The 19,360-nt window shown below is 55.2% G+C and overlaps 4 protein-coding genes across 5 annotated transcripts; 1 reads left to right on the top strand and 3 right to left on the bottom strand.

Moving 5' to 3' along the window:
* ZNF70 (zinc finger protein 70) lies at positions 1–7,684 on the bottom strand. The gene is made up of 3 exons (XM_045819914.1): positions 7,582–7,684; positions 7,153–7,237; positions 1–4,707 (listed from the first exon to the last, which is right to left on the bottom strand). The coding sequence occupies exon 3, from the start codon at positions 4,629–4,631 to the stop codon at positions 3,285–3,287; it is 1,347 nt and encodes a 448-aa protein (XP_045675870.1). The 5' UTR covers positions 4,632–4,707; positions 7,153–7,237; positions 7,582–7,684; the 3' UTR covers positions 1–3,284.
* Positions 7,685–8,940: 1,256 nt separating this feature from the next.
* Positions 8,941–10,328, bottom strand: VPREB3 (V-set pre-B cell surrogate light chain 3). Its single transcript, XM_045819896.1, has 2 exons — positions 10,218–10,328; positions 8,941–9,412 (listed from the first exon to the last, which is right to left on the bottom strand). The coding sequence occupies exons 1-2, from the start codon at positions 10,264–10,266 to the stop codon at positions 9,096–9,098; spliced, it is 366 nt and encodes a 121-aa protein (XP_045675852.1). The 5' UTR covers positions 10,267–10,328; the 3' UTR covers positions 8,941–9,095.
* Positions 10,329–13,751: 3,423 nt separating this feature from the next.
* On the top strand, positions 13,752–15,853 carry CUNH22orf15 (chromosome unknown C22orf15 homolog). Of its 2 annotated transcripts, none has more exons than XM_045819930.1 (5): positions 13,752–13,776; positions 14,640–14,726; positions 14,819–14,960; positions 15,071–15,180; positions 15,807–15,853. In XM_045819930.1, exons 1-5 carry the CDS (start codon positions 13,752–13,754, stop codon positions 15,851–15,853), a joined length of 411 nt encoding a protein of 136 aa, XP_045675886.1. The 2 variants fall into 2 exon arrangements, with proteins under 2 accessions (XP_045675886.1, XP_045675885.1); XM_045819929.1 differs by lacking the exon at positions 15,807–15,853 and adding an exon at positions 15,264–15,403 and having other exon boundaries at positions 14,819–14,956; positions 15,106–15,180.
* Positions 15,854–16,190: 337 nt separating this feature from the next.
* Positions 16,191–18,115, bottom strand: CHCHD10 (coiled-coil-helix-coiled-coil-helix domain containing 10). The gene is made up of 4 exons (XM_045819837.1): positions 17,955–18,115; positions 17,468–17,687; positions 16,512–16,659; positions 16,191–16,410 (listed from the first exon to the last, which is right to left on the bottom strand). Exons 1-4 carry the CDS (start codon positions 17,993–17,995, stop codon positions 16,391–16,393), a joined length of 429 nt encoding a protein of 142 aa, XP_045675793.1. The 5' UTR covers positions 17,996–18,115; the 3' UTR covers positions 16,191–16,390.
* Positions 18,116–19,360: the final 1,245 nt, after the last annotated feature.

Here is a 19,360-nt window from a genome sequence, read left to right as displayed (position 1 = left end):
TCGAGAGTACACAAATGCTTTATAAAAACTGATAATATACTCAGGCCCAACAAAGTTCTATGGATACTTCGAAACGTTGACACCACAATACAGTAAGAAATAACAATGACTTAAGCATTCAACACTTGGGAATATGAAAAGTAATAACATTTAGGTCAAAAGGAAATTCCTAATATAATAACAGAAAATACCACATGTCCAACTTGAGTGCAGAAAAGGCTATAACTGTAAGAAAAAAAACTGTAGACCAAAGTACCCACATTTGCCAGAAACATTAAAAATATGATTAGCTAATAATTAATCTTAGAAACAAAACATTAAGCCAAAAAAAAAGAAAACAGAAGAGAATACATATACTTTGACACAATGGTTAGTAAACAAAATCAAGAGTTGGACTTTTACAACACCCAACATCTGCCACGAGAAAAAGAAAGACGACAGAAACGACTAAACTCAAGGACGATTAGACCGTCACCAGGGCAATGTCTCACAACATTACGCTGAGGACCTAAATCAAATGGAAGGAATTCAAACATCATGGAACAGCGAAAGAAAGTGAACAGAAGGAACTAGGTTCCACTCACACTTCCAAAGGTGAGAGGTTCCTGGTCTCACCGTATTTGAAACTCCGTCAACCCTTCAGAAAGGGGTTTTTATCCTGCGTTACATTAACCATCAAAAGGAAGAAAGGAGACAGGTGGGGGAGGACGAGAAAGTGCAAATTCCAAGACACGAGAACAGCATAAGAGGAGTTGGGAGAAGCTGGGAGCGAGTTGAGAAGGACAGAGGCCGCACGAACTCCAACTCCGTGCGGCTTGCTTAGGGAGGGTGGAGGAGGGTCGGCTGAAACAGGGCTCTGTGTGCAGAAAAGCCCCGGAAGGCTGGTTTTGAAGGGAGTAGTGACATGTGCAAAGTGATGCTTTAAAAAAATTCAGTTTGGTTCTGGTGTAGGAAGGATGTGGAAGGAATGCTCTGGTTTCTCTTCAGGTCCTGTAAATCTTGCGCCTTTTCCAGAAGGATGTGGAAGGAAACAGATGACCGCCTGCCAGGGACAAGGGGAGAGGGGCGCCAAGGAGGTAGGTGGGGGCAGGGTGGCTGCTGTCACCTGCACCAAGCAGGGGTCTCAGCATTCTCTCCCCTCTCTTGGTAAATGACGACAGTGCCCAGGCGCCACAGCTGGCAGGTGGAGAAGCAGGTCCTGGGGGCCCCTGGGGTGGGGGGGCAGTTTAACGTCTCACACACTCACACAGCAGAGGGCGGACCTGGAGAGAAGTGATGTCCCAGCCACCAGACCAGTCCTTTTAAAATCTCTGGCAACTGCCTTGGCCGGAGAGCTTAGTTGGTTAGAGCATTAAAATAATTTTTTTGTTTAATAATAAAATCGAATCTCTGGCTCTCGAGCCCCACTTACTCAGTAACAACTATGGCTCTCCCATTTTATTCATCCAATTACGCATAATGGCCAAGCTGAGCTTCTGATGAGCTGAAATTACCAGCTTCACCCCAATGCATTCATGTGATTCCAGCCATAATGTTTGGAAAACTTCAAAATAGCTCAGACTGCCTCCTCCCACACTAGCTGAGAAGCCTGGGGCGGGGGGGGGGGCGGGGGGGGGAACCAGTACAATGATTCCCAGGGCCACCCGAAGGCCTAAGGGCCCAGGACAATTACCAACTAGCCAGACCCTGCAGCGTCCCTGCCAGAGCCCACTCCTGGGGGACTAAGAGGCAATGGCCACCTTCAAGCTCTCCTCAGTCCAGGCAAGCTGGCCTGACATTTGGGAGGTGCTGGGGCTGCATGGTGCCCAGCACAGGGCTCATGGCCTGGGCGTGTGTGGGGACACATAATGGCTGGGGTGTGTGTGGGGACACATAACTGCCTGGGAGCTGTAAAAACACACCACTGAGCCCCACCCCCTTCTGGGGATGCCCACGACTGGTCCACATGGGACCCACCCCCGGCTGAACACCAGCTGGCAGGAGGAAGACAGAGAGACATGCAGGGACACAGACTGCACTGCCACTGCAGGGCGGCTCAGGATGGCCCCCAGGAAACATCTGCATGTAGGACAAACGGGGCGCCCCCAGCCCGGGCGGCAAGCCTGAGGGAGTATGGGAAAGCCTGGGTTAGTGAGGGCCTGCTGCAAGCTCTGCCATTTCAGGGACCAGACGGGATGTCTCTCCAGGTTTCAGGGACAGTGTCTCCAGTGCGGCACCCACACTCAATCACCAGTTGCCAAAGCACTTTTGTATGTGGCCTCATTCTGAATGCAAGCCTTGCGCCAGTCCTGAGAAGTTCATGGCCAGGCCCCACCATCCCCGTTTCACAGATAGGAAAGTGGAGCCTTGGGGCTTCCTCAAGGTCACAGAGGTAGGAGGGACAGAACCGAGACCTGGACCCAGAGGTCTGGACCTCTGACTGAATCACCCTGCTTCCGGCATCCCCTCTACCCCCGCCTGACCCCACGCTGGAAGGTGCAGAGGCTCCAGAGGCTGCAGAGCTGCCAGCCTGGAGCTGCGCCTGCTGCTGATGTCCAAGACACGCTGAGGTCTCGGGAGCCCTGGGTCTTGGAGGGCCCACTCCCAGAGGGCGCTCTGCCTTGGGCCTGGGCTGAGTCAGAGCTGGGCACCAACTGAACCCCTACTCCGCTGGGAGAGAGGCTGCTCTCACTCCACCACAGACCCAGATTAAAGGACCACATCAGGGCCTCACACCCTCACCCTCAGTTCCAGACCCAGTCCTTCCAGACTCTCTGTTCCATACCCTGTTCTCCACCAGCGTCCAGGCCAGGCAGAAGATTCCATTTTGTGGTGAGGTAACTACTTTTTGGATTCATTTTTTCTTCAGCTAATTTGGACTGTGAGAATTGTTACTTCTTCTAAAAGTGCCAGACTGTAGCCTGATGTCGAAGAGTTCTCACCTGACATTTTCACGGGTTTAACTCAGCTTTCTCCCTCCTTACATTTATTCCCCCTCTGGATTCTGGAACAGAGGGAAACACTGAACTTCACAGGCTTGGAAGCCAAATGTGAGAATGAGAAGGCCCTTCTCAGGCGCACAGCCACTCTGGCAGCCTCCTACCCTCCACCCCCGCCTCTCACTCGGTAAGCCCACTGCCCCCAGGGCTCCTGGCCACGAGGGGGTCTTGCCGCTGTTGTAGGTGTTCAGGAGCACCCAGGTTCAGCACTGTTATCTGGAAGGTGGGTGGGGCCTTGCAGGCAAAGTGACCAGGTGCAGGCTCTGTCTGAGAAAGGCTTTCAAGCTTTGGCGTGAGCTGCTCCTCCTAGAGCTTCTCCCCAGCGTGGATTTTCTGATGCCGAATGAGGTGTGAGCTCCCCCTGAAGGACTTGCCACATTTGTTACACTCGTAGGGTTTCTCTCTGGTATGGGTTTTATAATGTTCGATGAGGGCCGACCTGTGCCGGAAGGCTTTGCCACACTCGTTGCACGCATAGGGTTTCTTCCCAGTGTGGATTCTCTGGTGCTGAATCAGCGCAGAGCTGTGGCAGAAGGCCTTCCCGCACTGGCCGCACTCGTAAGGCTTCTCCCCGGTGTGGATCCGCTGGTGCTCGATGAGGGAGGAGCTCTGGCTGAAGGCCTTCCCGCACTTATGGCACTTGTAAGGTTTCTCCCCGGTGTGGGTCTTCCGATGCTCAATGAGGTTGGAGCTCTGGCTGAAGGCCTTCCCGCACTCTTCACATTTGTACGGTTTCTTCCCCGTGTGAATCCTCTGGTGCCGAATGAGGTGGGACCGGTGACAAAAGGCTTTCCCGCAGAGATCGCACTCGTGAGGTTTCTTCAGGGTGTGGATTTTGCGATGCTGGCTCAGGCCCGAACTCTGGTTGAAGGATTTGCCACATTCCTTACACTGATAAGGTTTCTCTCCGGTATGGATTCTCTCGTGTTTTCTGAGACTTGAGCTCCGGCTGAAATCCTTCCCACATTCCCTGCATTCATAGGGTCTCTTCCCAGTGTGGGTTTTCTGATGTTGTGTGAGGGCCGAGCTCTGGCGAAAGGCTTTCCCACACTCCGGGCACTCATAGGGCTTCTCCCCGGTGTGGATGATCTGGTGTCGGAGCAGGTGCGAGCTCTGGCTGAAGGCCTTCCCGCACTCGCAGCACTCGTAGGGCTTCTCCCCGGTGTGGATCACTAGGTGTCTGAGCAGGTGCGAACTCTGGCTGAAGGCCTTCCCGCATTCCCGACACGCATAGGGTTTCGGTGGCTGTGCCGTTCTGTGAGGGTCATTCGGTCCCGAGTCCCCTCTCCCTACTAGGTCACAGTCATGTTTACTGGGTTCTTCTTCGCCATGGAGTAACTGACACATACTAAGGTCTGATTTCTGGAGGAAGGCTGGGCCAAATAGCTCATCATCCTGAGGTTTGTTTACTTGGGAAAGACTCTGATGCTGAACAGGGCTCGCGCACAGACTGAAATTCCCCCCGTAGTCATCGTGTTCCTCGTCTGGCTCCCCGAGAGGGATCTCCTTATAGATGACAGCCATTTGCTCTAAACCTCTTTCCTGAAGGAATGAGTCCCCCAGGTCCTCCTCTGGGAAGAGATCTCGGTGCATCTCTAACCCATCTTCAAACACAAAGGTCTCCCCAAGCTTGGCTGCTGGGGGAACCTCCATTGTGGATCTAGTATCACCCCCAACAACTATATTTCTTGAAAGACGTTCTTCGGGGCACTCTTACTTTTCTTACAATCTGAAAAGGAAACAAGGAACATCGTCAAGCTGGCAGTCAAGTACATACCAAACACAGGCCTCCTCCCCGAAACAATGGTAGATACGACAAAATAAGTATAAGGAACAATATTGCACTTGAGATGATCCCCACCGAGTTAGAGAAGTTTGATTTATCAGAAACAACTGCAAAAAAGACAGAAAATACAGGATCAAGCACCGCAGTATGGTGTCCACTCTAAAGGCTGAGGATGTTCAGAAAGGTGGGCTAGAGCAGGAAGCGGAGCCATGTGGAGAAGGAGCAATATCCCGACTACTGGAAGGTGTCAGCGGTGGGGTTTTGTTGGGGGCAGTGAGGGGGGGAGGGGGGAGGAGAGAGGGAGTGGGGCGGGGAAAGAGAGAGAGAGAGAGAGAGAGAGAGAGAGAACACTTTCTCCCTTCCGGTGCCCCAGCCAAGAATGCTGGGAGTCAGCCTAAACCTTCCTCTCTCACCCACATGTCCTGTCCTGTCCTGTCCTGTCCACTTCCAGGGGCTTTACTGAAGGGGTCTCTGCCTCTCTGTCCTGGCTGCCATTCTGCAGCTCAGGCCTCAGTGCAACCCCATGACATTATTTCAATACTCACCTCCCAACTGGCTACGTACCTCCAACTTCCACGCCTTCCTCTGCTCTGCTCTCTACATCGGCACCAGTGACAGAGACCCAAAGCACAGGCCTGGCCGTGTCACTTCTTTTCCTAGGATCTTGGGACAGCTCAGTTCCTTCATAGGCCCTTCCAGCCCACCCCTGCCTCTCCTTTCACACACCCCTAACCTTCCAGCTCAACAACTCATTTGCTCTGCTGTTTCCTCCGCCTACCAGGTCCCTCCCTCTTCTCAGACTCCACCGGCTCATCCTCCCAGACTCACTCCAAATGTTCCCTCTTCTCTTCACCAGCAGACTGATGAAATCAGGCACAGCCCCTGGTGGCCCACGGTGCACAGGGCCTGTGGGCCACCAAGCAGTTGCCACCTTGGCAAACGTGGGCTGACAGGACCCTCCCCACCACTGCCTGTGAGCTCCTCAGGGTGAGTCCTGTGCTTCTTCAATTTGGAAGCCCCAGCCCCCAGCACAACAGGGCAATCTCTACACACACATCTGTTGAATTACTAGATGACTGAATGGAGGAAAAGCCATCTGGTTTTGTGCTAGAAATGACTGTCACACTTGAACTTTTTACTCAAAAAAAAAGTTAATTCTCTGGGAGATATAAATAAATAAAACATACAAAAGCATGACTGCTCCAGTTGGAGGGGGTGTTTTTGTAGGAAAAAAGAAGGGGGCTGGAACACTCCCACTTGGTCCCCCATCCCTGTGGTGTGGTGGCCCCTGAGGGAGCCCCTCAGGACCCCATCCAGAAACATGTGTGCAGCTAAAGGGAAACTCCCCAGGTACCATAATGATGACAGCTCATGCTTCTTGATCATCTACCTGCTCTGTGCTAGGCACTGCTAGGCCTTTACAAACAGATCTCATTTAATCCTCACAAATCTATACAAAGGTACTATTATTCCTTCCCTGAAGCTTAGGCAGTAATTGGCTCAAAAGAAAAACACACTAAATTAATTGGAATAGTCACGATGGATCCCATTTCTATTTGGAAATATGTTTAAATGAATTTTCAGCCACTTTAATGAGTCTTCTTTGCTCCTTCTTTACCTCCTCTTCAGCGCCCACAGTCTCCAGCCCTCCCAGTTCTCCCACTTGCCTCATCATAGCTAACTCCTCATCTAGCTCTGCCTGTGCCCGGGTGGCTGAGACCCTCTCCATCTGCAGTGGGTCTAACGACAGACATCACTTCCGCCAACTCTCTGACCAGCATCACATCCCTCACCAACTTGCCCTTCTGCAACCAGCCACTAATTCCTTCTCTACCCATTCCTCCTAAAATGTTCAATGTTGCCAAGGAAAATCATGCGACTGTGTGATTTCGAGTTTCCAATTTCAGCTGGAACTCCAGCACTCAGCTCCAGCGTCCAATGACCTCCTTACTGCCAATCCCTCTCCTCTCAGCCCTCGCTCCCCCACCCTCTGGCACTGCTCACCAATACCTCCTTCTCCAAACCCTTCATTTTAGAGGTTGCAAGCTGGCAGCCTGGGGATTCCGCCACAGACACGTTTTGTCTGGCTCTCAAAAGAGTTGGGCTTTTCCTTTTTGTTTGACTTTGCTGCCAATATGGAAAACTCAGTAGGTTTCTGGCTTTCTCTTGATAAACTGGAAGATGTGACAACATGGGCCCGCCCCTTTATTAAACCCACCTTGCTTACCTGGATGCCTCAAGGCTTTGAGCTTGCTGGACAAAGCACCCCCACTCCCACACCCCCACTTTATTCCCTTGGTTTCTGAAAGGTACCCCCCGCCCCCAGTTGTCACGCCCTTAGATCCCTCCTTCTTGATATCTGTGGACTGCAACTCTTCTTCCACCCACCTGTTAAATCACGGTGTTTCCAAGGTTTCCTCCTTAGGAGTTTTCCATTCCCACTAAGTACCACGTACACCCTTAAGTCTCCACTCTGTTGAAAAAGTTGGCAATCCTTACAGTCGCAACGATGTTTTAAACGTTTTTGGATCGAAAAGCCAAAGGTATGGAACCCCATGTTTTCCACCTCCCTCGGGCCTTCCCGGCTCCTCCAGCACCCATCACCCCATTCTCTAGGAGCCCACAGGGCCGGGCACGAGGCAGACCCACGGTCCGGTGAGGGTTTCCCGGCTGGAGGACCACCAGCGGCCGCGGAACAGCACACGCCGCCCGGGCGGCGACGCCGGTTCCCCAACATGCTTCCCACCAATGGGGACGTCCGCACCCCGGACCACCTGAGGGACAGGTGGGAACACTGGCTGATGCGGAGCCACTCACCTGGGCCTGGGCGGAGCCGCTCACCTAGGTCGGGGCGGGGCCGCGGGTGGGCGGGGCGGGGCTGCACCTGAGCTGCTCCAACCCGTGGCCGACCGGCCTCGCTCCCCGGCAGCTGCTGACGCGGAGCCCGTGGCGGCCCGAGAGCCCGGAGCCCCGCCCCCAACCCGCGGGCACTTCCGGGACTGCTCTAGGCCGCGCGGAGGTCCACGCGTCTCTGTGGTCCCGTCGCGCCGGGCGTCCCCGTGCGTACCCTCCTGGCTCTAGAGCTCAAGGACAGGGATCTGGAGAGTCTCTCCAGTCCGACGCAGTGGCTCTGAGTTGCCCCTAAGTGCATCCTGGCTGGGAGGAAAACAGCTGGGCAGGCGCTGGCAGGACTGCAGGGGAGGAAACAGGCTGCCGCAGGCAGGAGGCCCAGTACTCGCTGCCCTTTTTCCTGGAGGTGGGGGCAAGCCAGGGACATTGGGGGCGTCTGGGATCTTCAAGAGAAGGAGAAGGGGATCCTAGAGTGGAGCCTGTCACCTCTCCTAGGTCCAGGGATCCTGTAACGATTCATCCTTCCTGGTTCATCTGCCTGCCCACCCTGCCACCACAGAGACGGAGGGGAGAGGAAGGGCCCGCTGAGGGCCTCCCAGATGGCCGGGAGTGTAGGCGGACCCTCTTTAGACTCAGGGTATTTGAGGGATGGCGTCCTGGCATGAGGCGCCTCTTAGGGGAAGGAGGGGCGGGGAAGACGAGTGTGTTCTTGAACCCCTACCCCACTCCCAGACACTCAGCTTTGCTTCTGATGGCAAGACTTGCCTACCCCCACCCCCAGTGCTGCCTTTGGGCCCACCTGCATGTGCGGCTCCCCCCACCCCGGGTTGGGGGAGCTGCACAGCCCTCTCATGGGAAACCAGAAGGACACGTGTTCCCGAGAGGGGGGATGCTGCCCACTCTGCCCCTGTCATCTGCCCGCATGTCTTCAGCACCCTTCACCCTGGCCCTCAGGTGCCTCTGAGTGCCCTGCACACACGCACACTCACACCTGTCACCAGCCTCCCTGTCCCATCAAGGAGTAGGCAGGGGCTGTCCCTCCCCTACCTAGCAGCCTGGGCTCCATGGGGACCCAGTTGTCACCGAGTGAGCATTGGACCACAACCAGCCATGCAGAGCTGGGAGTGGCAAGGGTTGGTTCCTTTTTTCTCCCTCCAGTACCTTGGGTCACAGGAAGGCCAGGCTACCCATCTGATCCCTCTGGGGACCAGTGGAGAGGCTGGACCCTGCCCCAAGAGTCTCAAGTTCTTCCTCTTTTGCACCAAGCCCCAGAATGCCCTCCTCCACTTTCCCAGATCAAACACAGTCACTTTTTCAGCAGGGATCTCATGGCCCTTAGAATAGTCATTGTTGACATGCCAGATATTATTAGTCCATTTTACAGAGGAGGAACATCAAGGCTCAGAGAAAGTTAGAGAGGGGCCTAAGGTCGAGGACAGAAGTGGGAGACAGACAGGAGGCATTCATCCCACACCCCACCCCTAAGATAGGTAGCCCACAGAGCAGTAATAGTCTGCATCATCCTCTGGCTGCACGGGGCTGATGATCAGGATGCCGGCATTGTGGGCTGCATCTGTGGCTGCTGAGAAACGATCCGGGATGTCTGGGGAGCGGTGGTGATCCTCCTCTGAACGGTAGTAGAGGAGATAGCGGGGGGCGCTCCCTGCTCGCTGCTGGTACCAAGACACTCCGTGGTCCCCAATGGTGGCATGGCGAGGGCTGATCATACAGGAGAGTTGGGCCACTTGGCCTGGGAAGACCAACTGTACATCTGGCTGGGTCAGAGCTGGCTGAGAGACTGAGAGAGACAGACCTGCTCAGGCCTAGCCTGGGCCCCTTCTCTCCCACCCCTGCTTCATGAAGTCTCCATCAGTCTCCCAAATGATTCTTGTTCCTGAGGGGCTCCTGACCTGGTGCCATGGCGTCGGCACTGGATAGGGTAGCAAGATGGCGACTCCTAAATCCCTATTAGCGCCCAAGGATCTGTATTCAGTGGAGGGCCTAGAGTTTACAAGGATGTTCCCAAGGATCTGTATTCAATGGAGGACCTAGAGTTTACAAGGTGGGATGGTGGCCCCTGGTTCCTTCTGTTGCTTACTCTTACCCCTCAGGGTCCTGAAGACCCCTAGCCCCTTGGTTACACTGGCTCCTCCACACCCTGGCTACAGACTCACCCCCTCCAGGAAGGTCCCAGGGCTGTACCACCCATCAGCTCAGCCTCAGGCACCTGGATGCTGGGGACTTTCCTGGAGTTTGGTTGTTCCTGAGACACCGTGAGGTGAGGACCAGCCCACACCAGCTTCCCCTGTGAAAAACTCAAAAGGTGACCTGTTCTAGTCCCTTCTAAGACCCTAAAGAGTCAAAGTTCAAAGGGATCCTGGTGATCTGCTCATTCAGAAGTGGAGAAACTGAGCCCCACACAGAGAAGTGACTTGCCCTAGGTCTAGGGCAGAGCCACCTATAGCCAGTTTTCCCCTCCACCTCAGAGCCCCTTCTAGAATCCTCCCACGGCTCACATCAGTTTGCTCCCTTGCAGGAGGCCTCTGCAACCAGTGCTGTCCCCCACCCCACCCCCAGGTAAGCCAGGCCCAGGAAGGGCTCACCTGCCAAGAGGTCTCCAATCAGAAGGAGGGCCAGGTGCCACCAGGCCATTGCCAGCAGCAGGGAGGCAGACGGGAGTGTTCTGTTGGGCGTGCTCCAGGTGCTTTAGGGCACAGGCAGGGGAGGCAACTGGGCCACAACAGGGCATGCAAATCAGCCCATTGATGGGTGGGGGGAGGCGGTGGCTGGGCCCCAACTGCCAGGCCCTATCTTCCCAAACGTGAGCGTCCTGACCTCACAGGGCCTTCTGAGAACAGGAGCCGAAATCCACACATGCGTTACAGAATGGGCTGCTTTTACACTGAGGTGTACCTCACATATGATAAAGTGCACAAATCTTTGAAGTATGGCTCAGTGATTTTGTAGATAAGATACATATGCACGCACACACACACACACACACACACACACCCCTGCAACCTCTACACAGATCAAAATTGAGAACATTTCCATTTCCCCAGAAAACTCTCTCATCCCCCCGCACCTTCCCCCACCCCCAACCATAACAACCGTCATTATGCCTTCAATCACTTAGGTCGGTTTTGCCTGCTCTAGAACCTCCCATAATGAAATGCGAGTGTATCCTTTTTTGTTCCTTCTCCTTTTGTTCAACATTATGGCCATCATCCAGAATGTGCAGTGATATTTAATTCATCCTAATAGCCATGTGTGATCCATTGTGTGAATTAGTTTACCCATTATCCTGTCATTTCCTGTGCTTTCCAGCCCTTGGCCTTTACAAATAAAACTGCTGTGAACGATCCTGTCAATGTCTGTGATGCACCTGTGTTTTCATTTCTGCTGGACAGACACTCAGCATTAGAATTGCCTGGGGGTAGGAAATGTGTACGTGCATCTGTAGTGGATGCTGCCAGCGCTCCCACCAGTGGGTGAGTGACTCATATCTTCACCAGCCTTGATGTGGTCAGCGCCTTAATTTGCCAGATGGAGTGGAGCTGACTGTCTTGGATTCAGTTTCCTCATCTGGAAAATGAAGATAAGCATAGTGCTAGCTCCAGCATCATGAAAACGTAAAGACAGGACTGTGTACCCCCTGCTAGGCACAGCCCGTGTATCCATCACACCATTTATTTCCTGAGTTCTGATACTTTGACATCTGGGGCCTTGCCGACCTTAGAGGGCTGACCCTCCCGGGGTTAGCCAGCTCCTAGAGATACTTTCCAAATGCAAACCAAGTGATCCTGAGCCCATACCCCCACCTACCACCTTTATTGGGCTCTCTATCCTCCTGCCCTAACCACCCAGGTACAGCTGATCGGGAATAGCCCCTAGAACCTTCTGAAATTACTCCTGAGCCTGTCCCTTCCCTCTAGAACTCCAATAAAGGCTCTGGTCCCCCAGTTGCCCCCATCCCTGTGCCTCCAGATGACCCACCCCAGTGCTTCCCCATGTGACCTCCTCCCCAGGGACGCAGTGTCCCCCCTCCTCTTGGGGACTGTAACAAACTATCTTCTCCATGGCAATCATCTACTGCTCTGCCAGCCTTACCAGGCCTAAATAATAATATTATAAAACTAATGGAAACAGTGCACTCTCATTACCTCGCAGCCTGGGAGCTCCTTTGGCGGTTTATTATAAACACCCCCCAACATGGGTCCCAGTGCATTCCAGACACCCCCGCATCTCCACAACCCTCAAGATAAAAAGACCCCTCAACCGCACTGAAGGCAGAGCTCACTGACCACAATGGCGGCTGTCAGAGCCGAGGCTCCAGGGCCCAGAGGGGCCATTCCTTCAGAATCTGGCTGCAGCCGCCCCTGAGCTGTGGTTCTGCAGGGCTCAGCTCCCCAGATACAGTGGTGTCCCCGGCATAAAGTGTCCCGTGTTTAAATAAGTTTGGGAAATGCCGCCTGTTTCCACAGCGCTGGTTCTGAGCACTTGGGGAAAAGGGAGCTGGCAAAGGTTGGGCACCCTGGCTGGTGGGGAACATGGGGAGGGGGCAGGAGACAGAAATGGGGAGAAGAGGTGATTAGGGAGGAGGAAAGAGGCAGGATGATAAAGTGAGAGAAAGAGGGAGGGAGAGAAGAAGTCAGGGGGAGGTGGGGCACAGACAGAGAGGCAGAGAAACAACGTGAGAACACAGAGAAAGACCAAGGGAGAGGCAGATGGAGGGGAGGGAGGAGAAGAGGGCAGGACAGACAGACAAATACGAGACAGGGAAAGATGGCGAGACAGGCGGGAGAGAGAGAGAGGTGGTGAGAGGGACGGCCGTGCCTCTGGGAGGTCTAGCCACAGCCGGACGAGAGAGGGACAAGGAAAAACGGCGCGGCCATGCCGGAAAACATGGGCAGTTTCCCGTGCAGTTAAACAGAGTCTCATCATCATATGACCCAGGAATTTCTCCTGTGGTATTTATCCTAGAGAAATGAAAACACTGAGTCACACAAAAACCTGTAAGCGAATGTCTACACTGGCTTTATCATAATCGCCCAAAACTAAAAACAACCCAAAACGGCAGGTGAGTGGATCAACAAACTGTGGTGCACCCAGACAATGGGACTCCCCCAGAGATAGAAAGCAACAAACCCCATATATACATGTAGTTATATACATGTACCATATGTGTGTGTAACTATACATGTAACTGTACATATAACTGTTTCTGTGTGGGAACAAACCATGGATACACAGGACAACCCAGGTGAATCTCAAATGCATTATGCTGTGTGAAAGAGACACGACTCAGAAGGTCCCGTCCTGTATGAGTCCCTTCATAGGACGTTCTGGAAAAGGCAGCGCTTGCCAGAGGCTGGAGTCGACTACAAAGGGGCGTGAGGACATTTTGGGAAGTGATGGAAATGTTCTGTATCCCAACTGTGGTGGTAGTTACATGAGATTTGTCAAAACTTAAAATACTCAAAAGGGTGAATTTTACCGTCTATAAATTTTACCTCAAACTTAAAAAAAAAACAAGAACAGAGGAAAACGGGGGAGGCTGGGAACGAAGAGGAAGGCAGAGGCAAAGAACAGGAGCACGGGGCAGAGAACGGGCCTTGAGTTGGTGGGGAGCCCGCAAGGTCGGTGAGGACCCCGTGTCGGCAGCTACCAGCTCACAGTGGTGAGTGACCACCCCCAGGAACCTCCCCCACTTTCAGTCTGGGAGCTCAGTCTCTAATGGTGGGAGAATGTGGTCTCTGGATGTCCCTGGAAACCAAGGCTCCAGGCCCCACTGTAGCCTTGCCTCAGATCTGGTTACCAGGGTACTGAGGGGAAGGCATTTCCTGCCTGGATGTCTTGGCAGCTCCCACTACCATGGAGACCAGCTTGGAAGCTGGGAGGGCCTGTCTCCTCCTGCTACTCTGACCCAGCCAGCAGGAGGAAGAGGAGGCCAAGTAAGGACTTCAGCCCGGGCCCACCCACCTATCACCTACTCGTCACCCACTAATACACACACACACACACACCCATAACTCCCTGCAGGGCTCCAACCCTGAGTAGATCTCAGCCCCAGTTCCTTCCTTAGTCAGACATTGGGGTACCAAAGCCCCCACATCTGTTTTCTCTCCCTTGCAACCATGTTTATCACGGTGATGTTTGGAGGTAAGTAAGGTGCCCTGTCCCAGCAGATGGGTGGGGAATGGTACACTCAGCTTGCTTCCCTCTGCCCTGGGGAGAGGGTGGAGGCAGTGTGGGGAAGGGGATGGGGGTTTTGGGGAAGGAATGTTCTGTGAGGAAGCAGAACTAGTGCCTGGAGTGAGTCCCTGGAAGGGGAGAGCCTGGCTGGGTACCAGGAAACTCACACGGGCCCCTCTCCTAGAGCTTCTGCCATGCTGCTCCCACGGAAGGTGTTTTTAAACTGCGTGATCTCTCTGCTACTAATTCAGTCAGTGATCCTCAAAGTCCAGGGTGCCTCAGACACCTGAACTCCAGCCAGCTGCAATCTGCAAGCCCCCAGTGGGAGGGGTCCATTGAGGGCAGGAAGCTGGTGCAGGAGGCTGTCCAGCACGAGAGGCATGAATTGTGCGCCCATCACTGATGTCTGGGGAGGTGGGTGATGGGCGGGTACAGCGGGTCCCACAGCCCTACTCCCTGCTGTGGTTAAGAGATGGGAGAACCACTATGCTGTATACTGAAAACTAATACAAAATAATATTGAATGTCAACTGGAATTGGAAAAAAGAAAAGAAAAAACGTAACTGCTTAGTGGGGATGTTGCTTACTTTTGGGGGTGACAAAAGTATTTTAGAAATAGAGGTGATGGCTGTACAACTCTGTGAACATACCAAATGCCACTGAATTGTATACTTTGGTTAAAATAGTGGATTTTATGTTATGTAAATTGTACCTCAATGAAACAAATCACTTCGGTAAAAAAAAAAAAGAGAGAAATGGGAGAGACATATGGCCCCAGATTGGGGGAAAATAGAGAGGCTCATTCATTCACCTCTGCTCCTCCCCTACAGCTGGCTGCTGGGAGCTGGTGAACCCCTGGTGCAGCCTGGTGACTCTCACTGCCCACCTAAGGCAGAGGGGGCAGGTGCTTCCAGATGGTGAGGGGCAAGGAGGGGTGATGGGGTGGAGGGGGCCCAGGGCTGCAGGCATGGGCACCAGCCCTGCACTGCCTTCCTCCCTGCCCTCCTAGCAACCGTGGCCCTCCTGGGTGAGGATGGGCACCTGGTGATCCTGAGCAAAGACTTGGAGGAGGGGGCTTCCCAGGAACCCTCCACAGGTAGCACCCTGCTGCAGGAGCGTGGGACCTATGTCCTCGTGCAGATCATTAGTAAGTGGGGCCCAAGAATTGTTGGCTGACCCTTTGGCCAGAACCTAGCCTTGACCCTTTTACCCAATGCCTGGTCCTGACCCCAGCCTGAGCCAGGTCTACAGTGAGAAGCAGGTGCCAGTCAAAAGCCTCTCTTTTTACCTCCACAGATGGGGAGGATGGGGCCCCTACTCGCTATGAGTCCCTACTGGAAAACCTGGAAGATTGGTGCCCAGAGCTGGCAGGTGAGTATCATGGTAGAGCCCTGGGGTGGGGAGGAAGCATCGTCTCCCCAGCCCCGACAGGCAGGGCTCCCTGGGCCTTCTAGAGGAGCTATGCTGGCTGTCGGGCCTACCCCCAACGGGCAATCGACGGAGGAGACGAACTGGCACTCGGCGTGGCCACCAGGAGCAAGGTTCTCCTTCAAGGCCCCAAAGGCTGGGCTCCCTGCTGTCCAGGACCCGCTAGCTGGGGCCAACAGCCAGGTAAGGAGACATGGGTACCTGGGTGGACAGTCACACCCAGAAATGGTGTTCTTTCCCAGGGGACAGACACCTGTGTACTGAGAGGGATAGGAAGCCCCCAGGACACATGCACATATACATGAAAGAGGGAACATACTGTCCCTAGAGACAGGTGCCCAGCACGCCGCTGGAGTATAAGTGCCCCAGGACAAGAACATCCTCAGTGCCCAGGAGATGTGGCATTGGGCCCGGCATTCAGTAGGTGCTCGATGCAGAGCTGCTAAATCAATTCCATGAAGGCCACAGCACACGTGATGGTGGGGCCCCGTGACTGGGCACACCACAGTCTAGTGGCCAAGCTGGACTCAGATCCAAGGTTGGCCATGACCTCTGCCTTGTGTGATCAGGCCCAAGCAGACAGCGGCCCAGCAGCATTCCTCTCATGGAATCTTGAATTATTGAGCTGTGTCAGTCAGAAGGGCAAAGTCACACACAGGATGTGAAGCTGCCAGGGGCGCCTAAGATGTGGGTGCAGAGAAGGGGATTGAAAGGCAGAGACAAGAAAGGTGGAGGAGGCGTGCATCCCTGAGAGGAGAGACAACTAGGATTCTAGCTCCCAAAGTCAGATGCCCTTGAAGCCACCTGCTAATACCTCACCATCCACCTGACTGCCCAAGGCTGTGGGATTACAACAAGGCTCCTCCCTCCCCACCCAGGAGGTGAATCATCGCTACCACCTCTTCAACCACGATGCTCCCAGCAGACAGGCCAGTGAGAGGGCACACAGCAGGTTCTGGTCTAAAATAAACTCTTTTAATTGCACATTCGTGTCTCAGGTCACCTGTGTGGTGAGAAACCCTCTCTTTACTCCCAATCCCAGCTTCAAGGGTACATTCTGGCGTTGTAGTCTGGCTGTCGGTGAAGGGGCGGAGGTGAGTGCAGAGCTCGCTACTGAGTCTGCTCCAGTCTGCACCAGCATGGCCCAGTCTCTTCAGGGCAGGGAGCTCAGACCTGTGAAGGAAGGGGTGACACAGGCTGGTGGTCAGCCCGCAGGTGTAGGAAGAGGGGCTGTCCCTCCCAGCCCCTGCCTGGGTGGGGGGCGACTCGCTCACCGTGGTTGTATTTGCACTGCTTCAGGGCCTCACTGAAGCCCTCGCACAGGGTCAGGTCACTCTGAGTGGTGGAGCAGTCCAGGAACTGCTTGATCTCATAGGCACAGGGCCCCAATTGCAGAGGCTGGGGGGCAGCGCGGGCCGGGGCCTAGGGTGGCACAGGAGGCAGCAAAGTCAACTCAAGCTGGGGGAGCTACCTACCCCCTCCCCACTACCCCAGCCCAGGGGCCCCAAGGATCCCAGGCAGGCTGAGTGACCCAGGACCTGCAGACTCATCTCCAACTGTTAAACAGGGTGAGCCCACTGCCCTTTTAACACCACCCAGCTGACGATAGACAGTATCTCCCTGCTGCCTCCTCAGGGGCATGTTGGGCAGGTGGGAGAAGAATCCAGAAAAGCCCAGTGAGTGCTCTGCTAGTACTCTTGGAGTATGAGCCCCACCCCCACAAGTTCTAGCAACTTCCTGGCTCAGCCACATTGATCCTCATGACCCCTGACCCTGCATTAAGTCTGCATTTGGCTCAGGACTGGTGGGGCACCCAGTCGAGGAGAGGCCAGTCACCAGCTACCCTTTGCCCTTGGGCGCAGGGATACAGTGCATGACGTCGGAGTAGGGAGACTCGGGAGCTTCAACAGCCCTTCCCTCTACTAGGATTAGGTGGCCTCGGGCCGATCTCGGAGCCCTAAGGGCCTGGGCTGCCCCATCTCTAAAGCGTTGGTTGGCATCTGTCCCTGAGAGTCTAGGGACCTTGGCCTCAGGGGAGGGTCTGGGAGAGCCTGCCAGTGAGTGACAGAAGGGCAACAGCCCAGTGAGAAATAGGACCCTGCCTGGTTGGGCAAGGCCCTGGGCCTGAGGCAGCTCAGGAAATGCCCGGACACAACTCGGTGGACATTCCAGCTGTACTCCCTGCTCCGCGGCCTTCTGAGAAGTGGGCCTCAAGAGGCCCGTTGCTTACCTGCTGAGCAGCAGGCTGGGCGGGCTCTGAGCTCCCTCCGCTGAAGGCTCCGGTTAGGGCGCTGCCCACGACGTGTCCCACTGCGGAGCCCACGGCTACCCCAGCGGCCGTGGACGCCATCTGTGCCATCAGGCCCGGCTGGCCCGACGGGGCGGGGGCCGGTGCGGCAGCCGAGGGCGGCGGGTGAGCGGGAGGGTGGGCAGAAGGTGCGGCAGTGCGGCTGTGGGGTGGGAAGGGGCAGGGTTAATCCTGGCCGGTCCCCAGGCCAGAGGCCCAAGGGGCCGGCAGCCCCTGGAAATGCCCCCTTTCCTCCTCCTGTACTGTGGGCTACTACAGTCTTAGACACGTGGTTGTGATATTTTCCTCCCCTCCCCCATAACCCCCGCTAAGATGGCGCAGTAGTCGCCAAGGTCGAGCTGTTACGTCCTTGGGGGAGTACACGCGATTCCCGAGCCCTCTCCCCACGGGGCCCCTGTCCCGCTCACACCTGGTTGGCCGAGCGGACACGCTACGGCTCCCCCGGGGCATGGTCGCGGTGGTGGGGCTCGGTTGAGCTGAGTCAGAGACCGAAACGGTGGCGGAGATGGAGTCTCCCGGACCGAGTGCACACACCTTTTCACTTGCCGGCGCAAGGGGCGGAGCCTCGGAGACACGCCCCCAGGGGAGGTTGGGCTCTGTTGCAGCACTTGACTCCCGCGGGTCCTCCGGGCTTACTCTGCCAGCATCCTCTCGTTTCGGCGACCATTTCAGCTGGAAATGTGACGCTGCGCCCTTCCTCCGCTTGGCCCGAATTGTATGGGCCCCATATCGGGGATATGACCCGATGTCGTAGAGCGCAGAGAGTTTACGCAAGGGCGACCGGCGTGTGCCTTCAAAGACCGCAGCGGAGCTCAGAGTGTTGTCCTGTGCTCCAGGGCAGAGGAGACCGGGAGGCAACCGGCCGATGCCCGCCTGGGAGGGGGCACGAGGCTCCAGGCCGGGCTGTGTTCCTTCCCTTCATATGAGACACGGTTTGCGGACTACTGCGTGGTGTCAGTGTCGCGGCGGGGCGGGGGGCGGGGGGAGGACAGCGGGACGCGGGGAGGGAACTAGAGCCGGGATGAGGCGCCCTAGGGAAGGCCTGCCGGGATCGGTCTCCAGAATCCCCACCAGGGGGCGTCCGGAACCCCTCTTCGACTCCTTTCTGGAAAAATGCACTGCAAGCAACGGCAGCCTTGGGCATCACCCCGGGTGCGATGAGGCGCCCCCTCCACGCCGCTGATGCCCCTGCCCCGCGAATGCAGCGCCATATACTGACAGACTTTACACGGCATTCAAGCAGCGTGCCCATCCTGAAGTCTGTGATCCGATTGCCCAGAGATGCTTGTACACGCCTCAATCCTATAACCTCTCCATTTTACCACCTTGGTTCCAGGACAAGGGGAGGGCGGAGGTGCGGATTTAGGATGTTTCCCAGCCCTTCAGGAGCTCCAGGTTTTATGGTCTTTTCTGAGTGACTTCGAAGTGGTCATATTATTACTCAGATGGGGAGCTGACTTCTTTCCTTCACCCTCCTATCACTCTCGTGCCATGGGAGGGGAAACTGAGGCCTGGTAGCACAAGAATCTCCGAGAAGATGAAATCACCCATAGCAAAGGCATGGGGGGGGGGGTGATGTATACTCAGTGATGAGTGTGCAAGGCATTTCCAGGCCACACGTGCACTAACCCTAACCTCTCACCTTGCCTGTGAAGGAGGGTCCTCCCTTGACCCCTGCCTGGGGGCCTGGGCCTCAGTTTTCTCCTCTCTCCGGTGGGGCTTACCATGCACTTCAAGGTGAGGTATGCACATCAAGGGTGGGGCATTTTCTCCTCACAGATATGCCAGGCCTGGTGCAACTCTACTCCTTTATAG

Source organism: Phyllostomus hastatus, unplaced genomic scaffold (assembly GCF_019186645.2).
Source record: "Phyllostomus hastatus isolate PE091 unplaced genomic scaffold, TTU_PhHast_1.1 phas_scaffold_387, whole genome shotgun sequence".
In the NCBI taxonomy this organism is placed as follows: domain Eukaryota; kingdom Metazoa; phylum Chordata; class Mammalia; order Chiroptera; family Phyllostomidae; genus Phyllostomus; species Phyllostomus hastatus.
This window is presented reverse-complemented; position numbering and strand designations above follow the sequence as displayed.